General features: G+C 41.1%; 1 protein-coding gene across 4 annotated transcripts in view; it reads left to right on the forward strand.

The window, feature by feature from the left end:
* Positions 1–12,750, forward strand: part of LOC101857183 — a 27,569-nt gene extending 14,819 nt beyond the window's left edge. For all 4 annotated transcript variants that reach the window (XM_005096803.3, XM_005096805.3, XM_035969333.1 and 1 more), the window contains exons 5-10: positions 2,248–2,404; positions 5,987–6,183; positions 7,774–7,952; positions 9,708–9,898; positions 11,482–11,569; positions 12,084–12,750. In XM_005096803.3, coding sequence (XP_005096860.1) covers positions 2,248–2,404; positions 5,987–6,183; positions 7,774–7,952; positions 9,708–9,898; positions 11,482–11,569; positions 12,084–12,322 — 1,051 coding nt within the window. In that variant the 3' untranslated portion in view covers positions 12,323–12,750. The remainder of the gene's footprint in view (positions 1–2,247; positions 2,405–5,986; positions 6,184–7,773; positions 7,953–9,707; positions 9,899–11,481; positions 11,570–12,083) is intronic.
* The last annotated feature ends 5,530 nt before the right edge of the window (positions 12,751–18,280 follow it).

Genomic DNA, 18,280 nt, shown 5'->3' on the forward strand with positions numbered 1-18,280 from the left:
CTCTCTCTCTCTCTCTCTCTCTCTCTCTCTCTCTGTCTGTCTCTGTCTGTCTGTCTCTCTCACTCACTCTCTCTCTCTCTCTCGCTCTTTCTTTTTTTCTCTCTCTCTATCTCTCCCTCTCTCTCTCTCATATATATCTATGTGTATAAGTAGACATGCCCATCATACCCTCCTTTATGCTGTCCCCTCCTCCTTTGAAACTGTCAGGTCCATGAATCGGAAAAACCCCACGTTCTGAAGATGTTAGTTCCAGTACAAAACCAAGGACTCCACCTCGCCCTGGGGACTTTCCGCACTTCTCCAGTGGAGAGCCTCCAGGCAGAGGCAAACATACCATCACTCACACTCAGACACACACAACTCTCACTACAATATGCAGTTAAACAAAGCTCAACTCCAGAGAACCCAGCACACGTCTGTATGTTCAGATCAAACCCAGACACCATAAACAAATTCCAAAACAACGAAAAACTCATCAAACCTTTCGGCCTCGGAGTTCTTGAGGACCTTAAAAATGTACAATTTTCCAAACAAGACATCCAACAATTTCTTTTCCCCAAACTCCCTCCGCGGCACCTCACCAAGGCAAAAATAGACTTACAGATGACCACACTCACCGAAGCAAGCGCAAGTACCAAAACACTTAAAACAGAATACAAAAAACATATAGAAAAATACCCTGGTGCGGAGCTATTCTTCACAGATGGCTCTAAATCGGACTCCCCTGTGGGTGCCGCTGCCCTATATCCTCAAATAGTACACACCAGAGGATTTTCCGTCTCGAAGCCTCCATTTTCTCTGCGAAGGCCACTGCCATTGACATGGCACTGGACTCGGTAGAAAATTCTCCTAACAAATCTTTCCTTATCCTTTCTGACTCTCTGTCTTGCATCACCTCACTTACGAACTACACACTCCTACTCCCAAAAATAGTTAAGTTACAACGAAAAATACATGCCTTGACTGAAACTGCGAAAATTATTGCGCTCACATGGCTACTTAGCCATTTGGGCATCCGAGGAAACGAGCAGGTAGATCTCCTGGTGAAGGAATCCTTGTCCCTTCTATTGGGATCAGCGACGAACACTCTCTCACAGACTGACTGTAAAAATAAAGTAAAAAACTACACCTCCAGTCTGTGGGAGACTCATTGGAGGAATCAAACCCACAATAAACTACACAATTTTAAGCCCAAACTGGGTCCACGAAAACCTTCGGGCCTCTCCAGAAGAGATGAAGTCATTTTTACTCGATTACGAATCGGACACAAGGCCCTGACAGATAACATAAATACTTTCTTCAGGGACATGAGAAGCCGTTTTGTGTCAGATGCGACACAGATTTTACCCTTGACTTGGACACCTTTTAACAGAATGTCTAGACTTCGGAGAGTCCCGAAGGAAATATTTTATTTTTATCTGCAAAAAATTGCAAGGTCTGTTTTCCCTCATTGATCCCAACGGAATTCTGGATTTTATTAAGGCCATTGGCCCATTACCTTTATGGAAAACTATAATTAGTATTAAGTTTTTTATGTTATTTAAAAGAATTATTTTTAATTAAAAATGTATTTACACCAAATTTTAATACTTTGTATTTTAACATTTTAGTGGACATGTTGACCCAAACCGGACTGTGCAATGTGCTGTTGCGAACAGAACCAACTTTCTTTCGCACACTCATATTGAAACTTATAATCTTGCACCATTTTCCATCTCCCTCACTGTTCTTTTTTTTCTTTCTTCCTTCTATCTGTATTTAAACTGTTTCTCTTTGTTTCATTACTAATCGTCTCCTCTATCATTCTTAGGCTAGAGTTTGTTTTTCTCTCAATCGATCTGTATACTTCCTCCTCCTCTCGCCTCTCTCACTCTCCTGTAGATTATGTTTCCCTTCTTAGTTTTAGTAGAAATGTGTAGTTTATTTTACTAAAACTACAATAGACTTCAGCCAAGTTTTCTGGTGGGTTCATCTTTTTTTCTCTTTGTCGCTGTCATTTTGTCTGTCTGTCCTAATCTTCCTGTGCACTGAATATCCGTTATTGTGTTGATGTGGTTCTCTTTATTTATTCAAACAAAACAAACATCGTTCATTATCTCCTTAGTGTCGTCTCAGTTTTGCTATTATTTGATTGTTCGCAAATTAAATTGAGTCAAGTTGGCCTGCTGAAAAAAATTTTGAGGTCCAGACAGTCATAATGTCTAATTTTGGTCTGGTTATGTATTATTTTTTTTTGTTTCCCTCCAGACTCTGCTCCATTGCCCCGTCATGCCAGCAGCGCCCCATGTCTCAGTGGTCCAAGACCAGGATATGTCTGGTGTGCGTGCTTACTGTTGCTATTGGAGCCTTACTGCTGTTTGTATCTCTTTTCCCGGCCAGTTTTGTCTATGTGGACTATTATGAGGTGAGGAAGGCAGGATTTTGAAGGAAGTGGTTTGAAGGCACAACTGGTGGTCTTTATTCTTTACTCTCCCTCTTTTCTTTCTGTGTATCTATATTTCTTTTTACCCTGCACTAAATAATCAATGTGCTTCTCGGGACTCAAAGGGATTTTTACATTAAACTTGAGAGAAAGTCAATGTGGTTTTAGAAAAGAAAAGAATGGTTGATTTTCACTTCGGAGGTTGTACATTGTATGGTCATGTTTATAATTTAAGCTTGTCGAGGACTCTCTAATGCACATGAAACTACCATGTTGATGGTCACTGTCTCAAGAAAGATGAGTAACTCCTGTTTTTATTTCAAGTTGTAGGATACATTACTGCAGTCTTATCACCCGGTCTTTCAAAGCAGACAGTAAGTTGTAGGTTTACTAGTAAGACTTCATCACATCATGTTGCTGCTGTGCAACGTTTTGTTTTGAGCTAAGCTTTACCTGTCTCACTGAAGGACACTTCCTTCCCTCCTTCCTCTGGCTGGCCTCTGTTAGGAGGGTGGCAGTCTGCCGCAGGCAGACAGTAGGAGGCAACCTCGCTCGTGTGGCCTCATCCAGAGTACATCCAGGTCCGGTCTTGCGTTGTTCTCCATAAGCGGGCCTCTCTGTGCATTCCCCATGCGGGCACTCAAACAGTACGTGCTGCGGGTCATCAGGATTTGTGCCACACGCCAGACAGGAATCATTGGGAGCGGAGCCTATTGCATGGATGTATGCCTGCAGGATGGAGTTCTTTGCGTTTCATCTTAGCTGCGATAACACTCTTCTCTGTCTGACGGTTAGGTCTCTCTCTCTTTGTCCCTCTCCGGTGGTGGCTTCACCTTTCCCCCGACGGAGTCGTGCACTCGTGCTTTCTCCCACATGTGTGCAATGATGTAACGCGAGATGCACGAGCTTGCTGATGCGAGATCGACTGGATTGTTGGACTGGTCGAGGCGGCCTCCCTTGTTGTCTGCTCGGTTGTTCTCGTAGATGTCGCAATGTCCCGGTATTCATTGTATGTGTAGGTGTCAGTGGATTTCACAGCAGTGTCAGATAATGGTCTTCATATTGTCCTCCATCTTAGTTCGAATTGCAGTCACTCCGAACAAGTAGGTGTTGAACAAGTGACTGGCTGGGAGTCTGTGAAGATGTGAATTCTTTGAAAACGTGTTTTTTTTAGTCATTGCTGTGTGCAGAGCAGGACGGTAGTTTCAGCTCGGTAACTGCTTCCGTATAGTCCTGCGGGCACGGATACGCGTTTCCTCCCCAGAAGATTTGTCTAGACACAGGTATCCTCCTCTACATAACCTGTAGCCGTCTATGGCATGGCCATCAGTGAAGATATCGAGATCGGACGTAGGTAATCGACACACGGTCTTGAAAGCTGCTTCACGTTGGATATTAGGTGGATCCGTTTATGTCGTGGACACTGCAAGTTTGAAGTTGATTGTGAGATTGCAGGGGGTCTTCCTTGGGGGAGGTGTACTCACTGGCCATAAGGGCTCTTGGATTAGATGTTCTAGTCCCGCGTTATAAGAGCTCTGTCGGCCCACTTCCCTCCAACTGTTGATGGACTTTAATCGTATTTTTTTATGTTCTTTCAGCTGATGCGTGGATCAGGTTGTCTTCTGGGACTCTTCTTGCTCTCTCGTATGCCACTGCAGTTGCAATATTAGACTTAACCTCAAGTGGGATGAGGCCAGCTTTGTTTGTAAGCAGCATTGCATTTGAGTCTCTCGTAGTTCTTCTTTGCTGCATCCCCAGTCTGTGCCGGAGGGCCTGTGGAGGAGATTAACTCTTGGGGCTAGTTTTTTCTTTAATTTGTTTATTATATGTTCTTTAAATGTTAACTTGCAATCGAAGGTCACGCCAAGTAAGGTAGGTGTTTTGTTATAGGGCACCTCCTCGTCTCCCATTGTAAGCTGTGTACGCCAGGATATTTCACGGCTCCATATCGTGAAGAAAGAGTATTGGCATTTCGCCACTTTAATTTCCATCTTCCATCGGTTTGACCAATCGCAGATCTTTTCCTGACCAGCCTGAACCATCATGGCGGCGGTGTCAAGATTTTCATGGGATGCCAATATTGCCAGGTCGTCTGTGAAGAGGCTGGTGTTGGTGCCTACGGGTAGACGATGTCGTTGATGTACGTGAGGAACAGAAGTGGTGATAATACTTCGCTCTGAGGGACGTAGCGAGGAGGCGATAGTAGCGACTTTCTTTTACTTCAAAACAAACTCTGGACCCTCTGTCATCTAGATAGGCCTTGATCGGTCGTTGTGGATAGGTGGACATTTCTAAGGTGTTTGTTTCTTAGAGGAGTCCAGTATGCCACACTTTGCCAAAGACTCTTGAAAATTCTGTTAGACAGAGTATGGTCCTCTTTGCTTTTCGTCTTGGTCCAAAGTTGTCCTGAAGGTTATCGGCTATGTGTTGCGTTGTCCTGGCTATCTGATCCTCTGTGCTATGCAGTGGTCGAAAACCGGCTGCATAGTTTTTGCTGGGTTTCCCACCAGAACGTTATTCTCACTTTTACTAATCTCTCGTATAATTTCTCGACTCAGCTTGTTTGTTGGATGGGTCTGTTAGAGGTTATTTAGGCAGGTTCTTTACCGGATTTAATGTGATAGGAATTATCGTACCTTTTCGTCAGGCTGCTGGGTATTGGGCAGTTTTCCATACTTTACTATAGATATTCTAGAGAGAATTCAGGCCAGCTTCAGAAAGATGGGTCAACATCATATTGTGGATTCCGTCATCTCCTGCAGATGTATTATTGAGAACTTGTAGTGCAGCATTGAGTTCTGCCATTATCAGGGGTGAGCATATTCCATCCTGGCATTGGCATGTTGTTTTCATTGCTGTGTAGTTACTTCGATGCATCTTGCGATCAATGTTAATAGTTTCTCCTTTTGCTTCCAGTTCAGCCTTTGTGTCACTCTTGATACTGGAGACTTCACAGTACATTTGGGCAAACTTCAAGGACACTTCCTCGGGATTGCTAAGCTATAAGCTAAAAAGACAGTTGATATTGTTTTGCCTATTTTAGTGGACTGGATTCACTGACCTGTTTTTTGGTTCCCAGGTACCAGAGCTACGTACCTACAGTGTCTGAGGTAAACAAAATGATAGGAATAATCTGAGCATCTAGCCCTCAACCCCCCTTCTCCTTCCACCTGACCACTCATTGAAAAAACACTAGTAAAACAACCCGCTCCCTCCCACACCCAAATGCAGAACTTCTAAGGTGACTCATAAGGGTTCTCGATCTTCAATCTTCAACGAAGATTGTCTTTTTGTCCACTTGTATGGTATTGAAGATTTTATGTGGATGGTTGGCAAGTGCTGTAGTGTGGTTTGCTCCTTCTTTCTTATCAAACGTTCGTTGTTTTTATCTCTCCTCCTTGCCAACTTTTTTGTGATTGTTGCTTTCTTGTAACACCTCTAATCTATGGCCCTTAAATGACCTAATTGTATTGCAAGAGCTGTAAACTCTTTCTAAAATGAAGATTTTTGTGATGTAAATTGTATGGATGGAAGTGTAAAATATTTACAATGAACTTTCTCCAGTATGCACTGCACCGGAATAGTTTCACCGGCAAGGTTGACTACAGCCAACTGTATGGCCCCAGCTGCAACCTCATGGCCCCTTGGGATGAGATGATAAAGTTCAAGGCTTCTGCACATCACGTTGAGATGACGCTGAAAATCATGAACAAAGACTTTTTAGGCATCACCCTTCATCTCTATCTGCAGTATTTTCTCAAGTATGATTCCTTAAAAATGTTTGAGTTTTATGCGTGTAGAATGTGTTCATAATTAATGTCAGACCTTTGTCTGGTGAAAAGTTAAGATTATTTTGCTACTCTTTATATTGTAAATTTGCTTTCATGTGGAACTCTCTCTTTACTTTGTTTGTCGTATTTTATTTTTCTTATATCTACAGCCTTAAAATTTAAATTCTCAGATTTCTCAATGTGTAGCTACCCAGATTATGTTCAAACTGACTGGTCTCTGTATTGTAATGGTTTGTTTTCTGCGCCATGTGTGAAGAAGGCGTGAGATCAATTCCTGTGTCGGGACATTTTTTTTATCAAGTATCTCTTTCTATCTGCTCTGATGCTGTGTCCTACTCAGTCCAGATTGGCCCTGACAGACCTCGTAAGTGGTCTAAATTGTTTGGATGCAGTCGAAAAATGTGTACTCTCATGTACAACATTTTAGTTTCATGTTGCTGTAACACGTTTAGCAACAAACATTACTAACATGTGTTATTGGATGGTTTGCAGTGCGGTCTAGCATGATTTGCTCTTTCTTTGAATATCTGTCATCTTTATTTCTCCCCTTTTCTTTGTATAATACTCTCTAGCACCTTTTTGTTTACTTTATGTTACTCTCTAGTAAAGCTCTAATGGTTGAAACTTAATAAATAACCTTATTGTGTTGCAAGTACCATAAAACTCTTACTAAAACTAAAAACCAACATGTGAAAGTTTGAAGGCTGAATGGAAGGGAGCTGAAAAAGTTTCTCTATCACGATGGGGCTGGCACTATTGACACAGTCTAAATTCAGATCAGCACAGGAGACTTGAGTTTGATTCTTAAGAGGGGAACTTGTTTCATCAAGTGTCTTTGTCTATCAAGGTGATGATGTATTCCTCTAAGCCCAGGTTGGCCCTGACACCTGACAGGCAGGATGGAAGCAGCCCTCCTCCTTAATTATCTAAGTGGGAGGCGCGCTTCCAGAATGAGTTATTTTTAAGATTTTCAGCTATATGGAACTAGTTACATTAAATTTATGGGTAGAGTCCATACAGTGTAAAAATATGAAATAATTTAAAAAAACATGTTTACTTGAAGAAAAAAGCATCAATTGAAAATCTACAAATTTGGCCCCTGTGTCCATTTTTGGTCAATATATTATCCATTCCGAGATTGCAAGAATTTTAAGTAACTCATTTTGTTGGCATACCTCAAAAACCATGTCAAGGGGGTGTAAAAGATGTACGTGTTTTACAAGCATAAAAATTCATGCACTCACCTTCAGATAATATTTTGTGTAGCCCAAACTGAGAGGGAGATTTTACATTACCTCACTGCACTACATATATGGCTCATCTCATTTTTGCTGCTTCTGAAACAAATGAAAAAAACCCAACTGATTAACTGGACTACTTATCACCTTATTATGATAAAACTTGCCTTGCGTGTTTCTTTTGTGACTGCTAGCCCATTTTTGTTTGGGTTTTTCAAAAAAATAGATGTAGTACTACCAAATAAAATAAAAGGCTAGTTGCATTTTGGCACAACTTTGACTTTATGTCATTTCGTCATTACAGTAACCATTATGTCCACAGGCCAACAGAGATAGTGGTTTTGTACAAAAGGTACAATCTGCAGTACCCTGAGGTTATGAAACAGTTGATCCAGAGCACTGTGAAAAACACGGCTGTGAATTTCTCCTTGGATAAATACAGGCTGAGAAGACATCATGTGGAGGCTGAACTGGAGAGCAGGGTGCGCTATGTTCTGTCAGGTAACTTGACTCTCTTGCTTCTCGGATTTGTTTTCTCTTTCACAATCTGTGAACACCAGTACCAACATTTCTGATGCATTGAAAAATTGTTATGAAGTTCCTAATCTTTTATTTGAGGTGAAATTTTCATACAAATCAGAAAACACTGTGATCATTTGTTTTCTAAAAAATATACAAAGCAAGTTGTTCAGAAATTATTTTTGTTCCTGAAAGTGGAATAATACTTAAATTCTCAAAATGCGTTATATGGTACCTTAAACCAGTCACACACACACATTTTCTCATGCCCAAGCTGTCATATGGTCACATATTTGCTCATACCAACCAACATAGGCACATGCTCATACAGACATGTTTGCACACAAAGTCTCACACATGTTCACATGTACGCCTGTCCCACACATATATGTGTCACGACGCAATTAAATCAGGCGCTTGTCAATTTTTGGACATGTGGAATTGTTGCCGTCATCTTAAAGCTTGTTCAATTGTCTTGCTATCAGTGAAAAAAATACACATCTATCTTGAAAAGAAGACGATATATTTGAGATTGAAGGAGGTTGGGTCGCCTGGTTTCAGCGGTAGAATTATTGAGAAAATGGCCGCCAAAGTTTGGTTACTTCTATAGCTTGACAGTCCGTGGAAACTATTTCAGTAAAATCCATACAGAAATGTGTTCTTAATTGAATAAAAATGGTGTTGATCCAAAAAATAAAAATTCGATAAAAATTGCCAAACTAACAGAAAACTCCCAGTTTCTCCAGTTTCATTATTTTGACGAGCACCTGATTTCACCACGCTGCCTCTCATATTCGAATGAATATTGCAAACAGAATTATTATTATAATGCCGCCAACATGCGTGTAAGTAGACCTTGAGCCAGCATACACACACCCTCTCACATGGCTTGATTACATTTTGTAAAACTAACTACTTGGGTGGGTGGTTGGCGGGTGCTCTGGTGTGGTTTGCTCCTTCTTTCCTATAAGAAGTCTATCGTCTCTATCTCTCTCTCTCCCTTCTTTTTTGTGTTTGTTACTCTCTGCTAACACCCCAAATCTTCAGCACTTATATGACCTTATTGTGTTGCAAGTGCCGTATAACTTTTACTAAAAGTAACTGCCTGGTAGTTTTTACAACCATTCCAACCTGTTGTCTCACCATCATTTTCACTACCTTTCTTACCCTGCTTCAGGGTACAGGCCACGGACAATTGATTCATTTCCTCCTTTCCATATCCCAAGCTAATCTCTTGATAGTATTTCCTGTCTTCCCATTTTTCTATACATTGTTCTCTGTGACTCTTCTCCAGGCTCCACATGCCACCCATCACCTCAAGTATTCTCAAAGGTCTCCCAACCCTCCTCTCATCATTAGCATCCAGTGCCAAATCTGCGACAGACATCGGCGATCATGGTTCTCCATTCATTCCTTTGCTTGGATGCTCTAAAAAAAGCCACGTTTCCCTGATCTTTCCCCGTTACTCATTTGTTTAGGTTCCCCAAGTATGTTGTTCTGGGCCTTCCCCTTCCTCGCTTGCCCTCAATTTTGCCAGTGAGAGCTAAATATTCAAGACCCTTATGTCTATTTATGTGTCCCAAAAACTGCATTTGCCGTTTCCTGAATGTTTTTTTACATTGAGCGTCCCACGTGGGCTTCATCAAGCACTACCTTATTAACTCTCCCCTACCTTATTGAAAAATGACTCTTGGGTTTTGTTTTGCTTTTTTAAAAACAGTATGTTTCTGCTTCCAGGCGACTGCTGCCCATCCAGGTGCCCTAACAACCACACATCCGCCCAGAACACGTCATGCGGCCCCCCAGACTGTCTGCCTGTTGGTCAGTGCTATGTGGGACGTCACGTGGAACTGCGATATTTCCAGATGGGCCGGGTGTCCATCCCTGATGAGGTCATGGACTTGTATCTACGGAGTGTTGTGCTTCAGGTGAGTGAAGTGGGGGGTGAAATATGGAGATGAAAAGAGAGACGGGAGGGGGGTGCGGGAGTAGACAAAAAATGGAGGAAGGAGAGAGAAGGAGTGATGGGGGCAGGGGTGTGAGAGAGATAGAGGGAGGGATGGAGAGGAAATATTTGCGTCAATGAAATTGCTTAGGTTCATATTTTGTTTTGATTTAAAAAATTGTGCCTTTAAAAAAAAAAAACTGCTTTATTGTCTTTTATGTTCTCTAATAAACGTTAAAACGAAATAATAAAGTTGGGTGTGAAAACGCTGTCCATCACTCTCTTTGTTCGGCGTGAGGGGCAGTTTAACCAAATGTTCAGTTTTCTAGGCTTGTCTTATGCAAGCTGTGCAGGTTGTTGTGAAAATTTTCCTTTGTCAAGCTTTACCTGTTTGCATATTTCGCGGATCGAAGCGTGCATTTAGAGGGAGTGACTCTAAATTATATAGTAAAAATCCCTTCCGATGACGATAGCGTGAGTTTGAGCGGAGCGTGCTTTTGTATGGCGTGCGTTTAGGCGGAGACTACTGTATCTCTCTTCAATTTTGTGGAACTATCAACGATGGGTTTGGAAACTTCAAAATAAAGTACAGATATCTAAAGAAGTTGAAAGTTTGAACATTTTGTACTTTTTAATTTTTAAATTAAAAATCAGGCAATTTTAATTTATTTTATGACCATTTTAATGACAGCATCAACACAAGTAGCAAAAAACTCTAGAAATCTAAGAATAGAATAGAGTTTTGAAAAATGATGTGCGGGGACTGACATAAAATTTAGATTATCTTTCATCATCATCATCATTGCCTTTCTCATCCCTGATCGGGGTATAGGCGAATAAATGCTTTCCTCCTTTCTCTATCCTGGGTTAGCCCCTTCATGTTATTCCAAAGATTATTTCGCTTGTGTGATTATGATGAAACCATATACTTGAACTTATGTAATAATGCTCAACACCTTAGTGCATTGATTGCAACAGCAGTGTACTACACTACATGCACAATTTCATAGCTACCTTAATAGTAGGTGTTTTTTGTCCCCATCAACACAATTTAGATAATTTAGGAGACAAGCTGCTTCGACCGTGTCTGTTAACACCAACCCTGTCTGGGAGGGATTCGGTGTCGCAGCAGATAGAGAGAGACACTCAAAAAAATAACAAATCTTTTTCTCTCAGGAAAGATTCGAAATCACATCTTTCATGTGTGACAGTAAAGCTCCTTACCGTTACACCACAGGCACTGTTTAACCACTTAACCTGAAATGTCACTCTTTTAAGTGATAAAAAGAATAGAAGAAACTTGCCTTTTCCATCTGCTACAATGACATTACATGAATGATCTGTCTTGTATTCTTCAAACTTTGACAAAAAAAACCCAGTAACTTGATAATGAAAAAGGGACCTTTCTGAGCGCTTTGTGTTTGACTATTTTTGCAGCTCATTGATGGTCTTAGATCTAATTGTTTTGTTAATTGGGGTATTGGGAGTGACATATGGCTGTTCACAGTCAATCAGACTTGTATATTACATTTGTACATTAATTATTTTTAAATTGTATATTTACAGATACAGGTAGAACGAGAGCTATATCTTCAAGAAACAGCTGTAGAAGAGAAGAAAACTGAAGCATTAGTGAAAAATCTTTTGAATCAAGGTAAGTTGTGAGCCCATGTATTCACACTTACTCTCATACTCTCACACTCACACACACACACACACACACACACACACACACACACACACACACACACACGTACGCACACACACACACACACACACACAGACACATGTACAAACACATAAAAAAGCAGGGGTTTTAGAATGTTTTGGGTCAATTAAATGTGTTTTAAAAATATATTTCCTGTCAACCTATCTCTTCCACTGAATTCCAGTTGAGAATTGTAAAAAAAGAATCTGATATTCAAATATAAGAAATGAAACGTGACTTTGAAAGTGGAAAGTGAGTTCTGAAAAAACATAGGATCCTGTGATGTAGTTGGAAAGATGATCATGTTTTTAAAGTCTGCTGTTCTGTGGGTTGAAGATGCTGCCTCACGCTTCCCAAAGCGAAGTGTTATAAACAAGAAAATATAGCCCTTGCTTAACAAAACTTCATCCTTCTGATCAAATGAAAACTGCTGATTCCTAATGTGTTGTTTCTTTTGCAGCCAGAGAAGTCACTGAAGCTGCTGAAGCTAAAAGTCGAGTTATTTTGGCCAAAGCCAATGCCGATGCTGAGCTGACTGTCCAAGTCGCCTACCAGTCTGCGCTCGTTGAATTGTTTGACCGTCTCAACATCACCGCAGAGGAGAATAAGCTCTCCTTCATCTATACAAAAACACTCTGGGGAAAGAGAGACATGCTTTTTGCCTTTGACTATGATGTAAATAGGGTATACACTCCATAGGTTTATTTCATTCGAAGCTTCTTGATGGAGTTGGGTAATGAAATTACTGTTATGAGAAAATACTCTTACTGAGTTGAACCAGTAAAGCTCGTTGTGACATTCTCGATGTGAAGACTCATGTCTATCTCAAGTCAACCTTTAAATTTTGTTCCGCACAGTTTTATGTATCAGTTTAGTTTCGGGAGTTTCTCAAACTAAATTTTACTCACTTAGACTTAATTCGTACTAGTTGCAGGTGTATTTCCTGCTTTGTTGCAGCAAGTTTTGGTCGAAATATGTAAACGTTATCATTTTCAGCATACAAAAGATAGGCACCAGCTACAGGCCTGAATTATCCTTGAAAGTTCTAGGAAACAAAGATTTGGTACAGTGTTTTATGGTACAGAAAAGTACAGGCAAGGAGAGCTTGTGATCAGTTTGGAAAGCAAGAAAAAAACAATAATACAACGTTTAGTTGGTGGATGTGCCAACTTCTGAGGGTTAAACCAGATCTGGCACCTGTCGTAGGGATGCTTCTCTTACCTTAGGTCCTGATCAAGAAGTTCTTGCAGCTTAAACATATATGTTTTCTCGCACATATGTGTCACGATGCGGTTGAATCAGGGGCTCGTCTGTTTAGGGGCGTAAGGAGTTATTGGTATCTTCTAAAAGCTTGTTCATATGCCTTGCTTTCAATGAAAAAAATACCCATCTATTTGAATTGAAGTCGAGATATTTGCAATTGAAAGAGGTAAAATTAGCGAGAAAACAACTTTCACAGTTTGGTAACTCCAATAGCTTGAGAGTCCTTGGCAACTGAAAATGTTTTGTGCGTTTATCCAATGTTTTTCAGCCATATTCACACGGAAATATGTTTATATATAGATAAAAAAGGTGTTGGGCCAAAAAACAAAAATTAGATAGGTATTTCCAAACTGGCGGAAAAATGGCTTTTTTGTTCGATTTCATTATTTTGACAAGCGCCTGATTTCACTACGATGCCTCACATATTATTGCTAAGATTGCAGGGACCAGGTTGGGCTCTGGTAAATCTTGGTGATGAATTTCAGAGTGTATTGGGTTTTTTTCAACTCATTTTTAATTGATTTTGTTCTTTGTGCTTTTTTTAATTTTTAAAATCAGTTTTTCTCTGGGGGGGGGGGGGGCAGGCCATGTTTATGAAACAATGAAGTACTGAGACCTTCTTCTATGATAATACTTCAAAGTACAAAACTAGTCCTTTTCTGCTGACTTGTAGAAACTATTTTGTTACTGTTCTATACATACAATTACTGAAATGTGAAGTTGAAACCAAGAATACTTATGCCTTATATCAGCATTTTATCAAGCTGTTCTCAAATAATGAAAGAACAATTAATTGTTGATTTATGAAATTTGCTTTGTTTGTTATAAATATTTGAAATGGAATGCTTTTTTTTCTAGCTTGCCATATTCTTTCCCTTATACAGGAACGTGATCATGTCGTTTTGGTTGGTGGGTACATACATGCATACAATGCATAAAATTTACCGTGGATTTTAACCATTGGGGAAATAAAAATTAACATCACTTTTCCTTTGTGTTGTACATTATAATATGGTATGTCCTCTTTACATAAGGCCTCCACTTACAACAATCTCGGTTATAACAGGATTCCATCTATAGCAGGCTTACAGTAGATCCCTTAGTCTGATCTCTTATAATGTGTAGCAAAAAGATTTTGAATAGCAGGTAATCAGACAGATATACAGAGGTGGACAAAACAGACGGACAAGAAAGTAGAAAAGAGTAAATGAAACAAAACAAAATCCAATCATGGCAAATCATTCCTTTGTAACCCTCAGTATATGTAAGTTACTTATTATGTGCACTTTTTATGATGTGTACTGGGGAAAGGGGGGGGGGACTGGATGCACTTTGATGTTGATGCCAATCCAGTCATTGACTTAGCTTGACTTTTGTCTGACACCAAATTGTCACATTGTCTTCCAGTAGAGTGGCAAGACTTGTAATGGGAATAAATGATTGAATGAAACGTAGGCACCGGGCACTATTTCTATCACAGATGTATATGTATTCCTTTTCACAAATTGTGATATCTATTCGATTGCAAATACATGATGCAGTTGTTAAGCACACAACACATGCTGTAGAGCATGGATAATGCACGTTGAATGCAGTTATAATTATTACCCGTACAGTCAAATAATGTCTAGTTTAAGTTTTATTCCATGAGACTAAGAAGATACTAGAAAAAGAAAGATATAGATGAGGGGGGAAAAATCAGTGTAAAAGAAAGGACTAATAGCTGATTAATTAGCTGTGGCTAATCTGTATAATAACTATAATCCAGTTCAGTTACCATTAGTTGTAATGTATGTAAACTTCATTCCCGTCTGTAACAGGATTTGGCTATAACAGGGTTAATCATGTCGGTCCCTGTGGTCCTGTTATAACCTGGGCTTGGTATATTTTTTTTATACCTCAAAAGGAATAGCTTTATTGTTTGTCATTGTTTTGAGTCGTTCTATTGTGTGTTTACAATTCTTATTTGAAAGGTTGTGCTTTATTGCCATGAGATATTCACTCCAAGACTAAAATGTTTCAGAATGCATTCAGAAGGAGTATTTTTTATGAAAGTATATAATGCATTTATCGTATTGTTGAATTTTGACTCTCACAATACTTTCATGTGAATTCGATGTATCTCTTGTTACTCACTGTTGTGTTGAATTTGAAATACTTAATTACCTGATCTGATATTCTCGGCTACGTGATGGGTGGGGTTTTTTTTTTTACTTTTGCTTTGTTGCAATTTTATACTATAACTTTTTCTGCTGGTTGCGATTTTATACTATAACTTTTTCTGCTGACACATACTACATGCATTCAAGCTTGCGACCATTCAATTTCATATGTATGCACTCATTGATAGACACACGGGCATCCTCACTCATTTTGATAACTTCCTGGTTTGTGCATCATATCAATTTAATCGTGAGTTTAAAAAACCACACACCTTGTTCAAAGAAATAAATCATTACTTCATTTAGAGGATATTCAGTTGAATACGAAAAATATACAATCTGGCGTGTTGTTTTCGGCTGTATAGATTGTGTCGTGCCAGTGATGCGTAGGATTAGAGCACCCTCGATTTTAATTGCCTTCTGGTTTGCAGCCTTCATTTTCAGTGACGTAGGGACGAGCTGGGATGTGTTCAAACCTAGTTGATGCAGGAAGGAAGTACTAGCAAGGCATGACTGGCAACCTGAGTCCGCGACTGCCAGTACAGTGGGGGTTCTAGTAGAGTTACACAGAGTGGGTTCAATTCCTAAGGCTTTGGCGTCTGATGGAAGGGCCTGAATCTCCACGTTGATGGTCGGTTGGGGTGCAGATGCGCGTTTTTCCCTCATCTCACTCAGGGAATCGAAAACATGGTGGTCTAGTGTTACAGTGCCAACCAATTGTTCATTATCAGTTTCAATGTGGCAAAGGCTCTCCAATACTGCTGTTGCAGAGTCGCTTTGATTGGTATGAGTATGAGGCCTCTGCCTGGGTTTACAGCATACATTTTCGAGGTAATGTTGGAGGTTGCAGTTTGTACTGGTGTGATTCATACGCTTTTGCTTTCCTCTGCCATGTCCTGCCTTGCGGCAGTGGCTGCATGGCTGTGTTTGAGTATTTGTTCTTCTATCTGGAGGTCGCCCCTGTACTGCTTGCTGCATCAATAACCACAGGCACGGCCGTGGGGTTAGGGTTTATTCGTCTAGACGAACGTTTTCCTCTTTCTTTGGCCTCAATAAAGCGGATGGTCTCATCGAGCGACATCTCTTGATTGGCCTGGCCAAGAACGTTGATGCAGATATCATCATCTGCAAGACCAATGATGAGGATGTCCCTGACCATTTGATCACTGTACGACGGTTGGGCTCCACACTCGCGCGAGATGTTATACTGACACTAGCTCGATTGGCCTTTGAGGCGTGCAGAGAAAGTTCAAGCGGGTTCATCCCTGTCCTGTCGCATTTGTTGAAGTTGTAGTCTAGCCACCATGACATTTTCTTGACGTACGGTCAGGGATTTTATGTGGTCAAGGAAAGTGGGCTGGTCATATGATGTGAGGTTGTTGAAACTCCTGGTTACGTCCTTGCAGAGGGCCTCATCGCACCACTCAAGGAGTTGGAAGATAATGTCCTCGCCAGTGAGTCGTGTGGCTTGCTTATATTCTGATCAACGCTGAGCAAAATATGTCCATTCTTTGCTTGTCCCAGATGCAGAAACGACTGGGCGCTTCACCTTCTCCACTTTGACCCCTGTGGCCGTGGGAGCTTTCGTAGGGACGGTGGCTGGGTGAGCGGTCCTCTCATGCATATCGAGGAGTTTCAGAAGAACTTCCGGGGCTGTGGTTGAGGGCCATGCAACATTTCACTGTGGTGCAGAACATCTGATGTCAGTCATTTTGACTTTGTATAATAACTTCAAATGGAATGAGTGTATGGACAACCTCTTTGAAGAAACCAGGGCCGTCATACTTTCTGACACTCAAAGAGGAGAAGAAATATTTGACAAAAGAAGACCAACATTCCTCGCAACGGATTTCCACAAGAACGACACCGGCTTCTGGCTTCTCCAAAAGCATTGCGAATGCACCTCAAGCAAGCCATTCAGTTGCCGCTTAGGCTGGAAAGTCACACTAGTAGGCAGCCAATACAATATGACGACATCTAGCATGAGAATGGAGATAGAGGCAATCACTCAGGCTCTCAAATGGGTCACAACAACTCGACAAGCACATGTGATCTTTGTCACAGACTCTCAAAGCCCTCTGAGGAAGATTGAGAGTGGTTACCTTAGAGCTGAATGGACAGAGCTCCAGAAGAAGACAACACTGAAAAAGATCACGTGGATCTTCACCCCGGGCCATGCTGGAGTCAAGGGCAATGAGCGGGCTGATGAGCTCGCTGAAAAAGCAAGACCTGAAGGGAAGCTGTGCCCTAACAAACCTGAAATTGTACGTTCAGTCAGGGCAACACGAGAAAAAGAACAAGAAGAGTCGGAATACCATCATTTTGAGCGACTTCGTGAGCTTGGAATCGGATGGGGCGCCTGCAGAAATTCAAAACTTTGTGGGAGGAGCAGAAGGCTATGGAATCAACCATTGCTTAGAACCGTCAGCATCTACACACTTCGAGATGTGCTTCTTCAGGGGACGGGGCGCTTATGGGAATGCCCCTTGTGCAGTGATGTCGGTCCTTCACACAAGTAAACTAGTAGGCAGCCGCTTCACATCCTTTGCTGAATCAAGATATGCCCCCAATTGAAGGAGAAGCACTGGCCGTAGAGGATGCCCTAGAAACAACTCTTCATTTTGTCTTAGGTTGCCCCGACCTCATCATCGCAGTCGATCACAAACCCCTGCTTAAAGTGTTCGGTGACAGAAGCTTAGAAGCCATCCCCTACCCACGACTTAGGAATCTGAATGAGAAAACATTAAAATACAGATTCAAAATTGCCCACATTCCAGGAATCCGGCATGTCTCTGCAGATGCTATCTCACGACACCCAGTTGGACCTGCTACTCACCTTCCCCTATCTGACGATGCTACCCCAGTCTCTATTTACAACCCCAACCTCCTGACCATGCCTCACAATTTCTTTATGGCTATCAGAGCACAATCCGATATCCCTACCATGTGTTTTAGTAGAGACACTCCAGGAGGGATCAGTTCTATCACCTGGAATGATATTGGTGTGGCCACCAACAGTGACCACTCGATGGTCAAACTTATTGATCTGATTGAAAATGGATTTCCCGAGGCAAAGGACGGACATACATACAACATAAATCAACTGAATATCCTCTACGCCCCCCCCCCCCAAGCCTTTGGAGAGTATATGTGTTACATGTTACACACCAAAAACTGAGGACTAAGTGAATTTTGTAAAGGGGAGGCTCCAAATTAGACTGTAAACTTAACA

The sequence above is a fragment of the Aplysia californica genome, unplaced genomic scaffold (assembly GCF_000002075.1).
Source record: "Aplysia californica isolate F4 #8 unplaced genomic scaffold, AplCal3.0 scaffold00138, whole genome shotgun sequence".
In the NCBI taxonomy this organism is placed as follows: Eukaryota; Metazoa; Mollusca; class Gastropoda; order Aplysiida; family Aplysiidae; genus Aplysia; species Aplysia californica.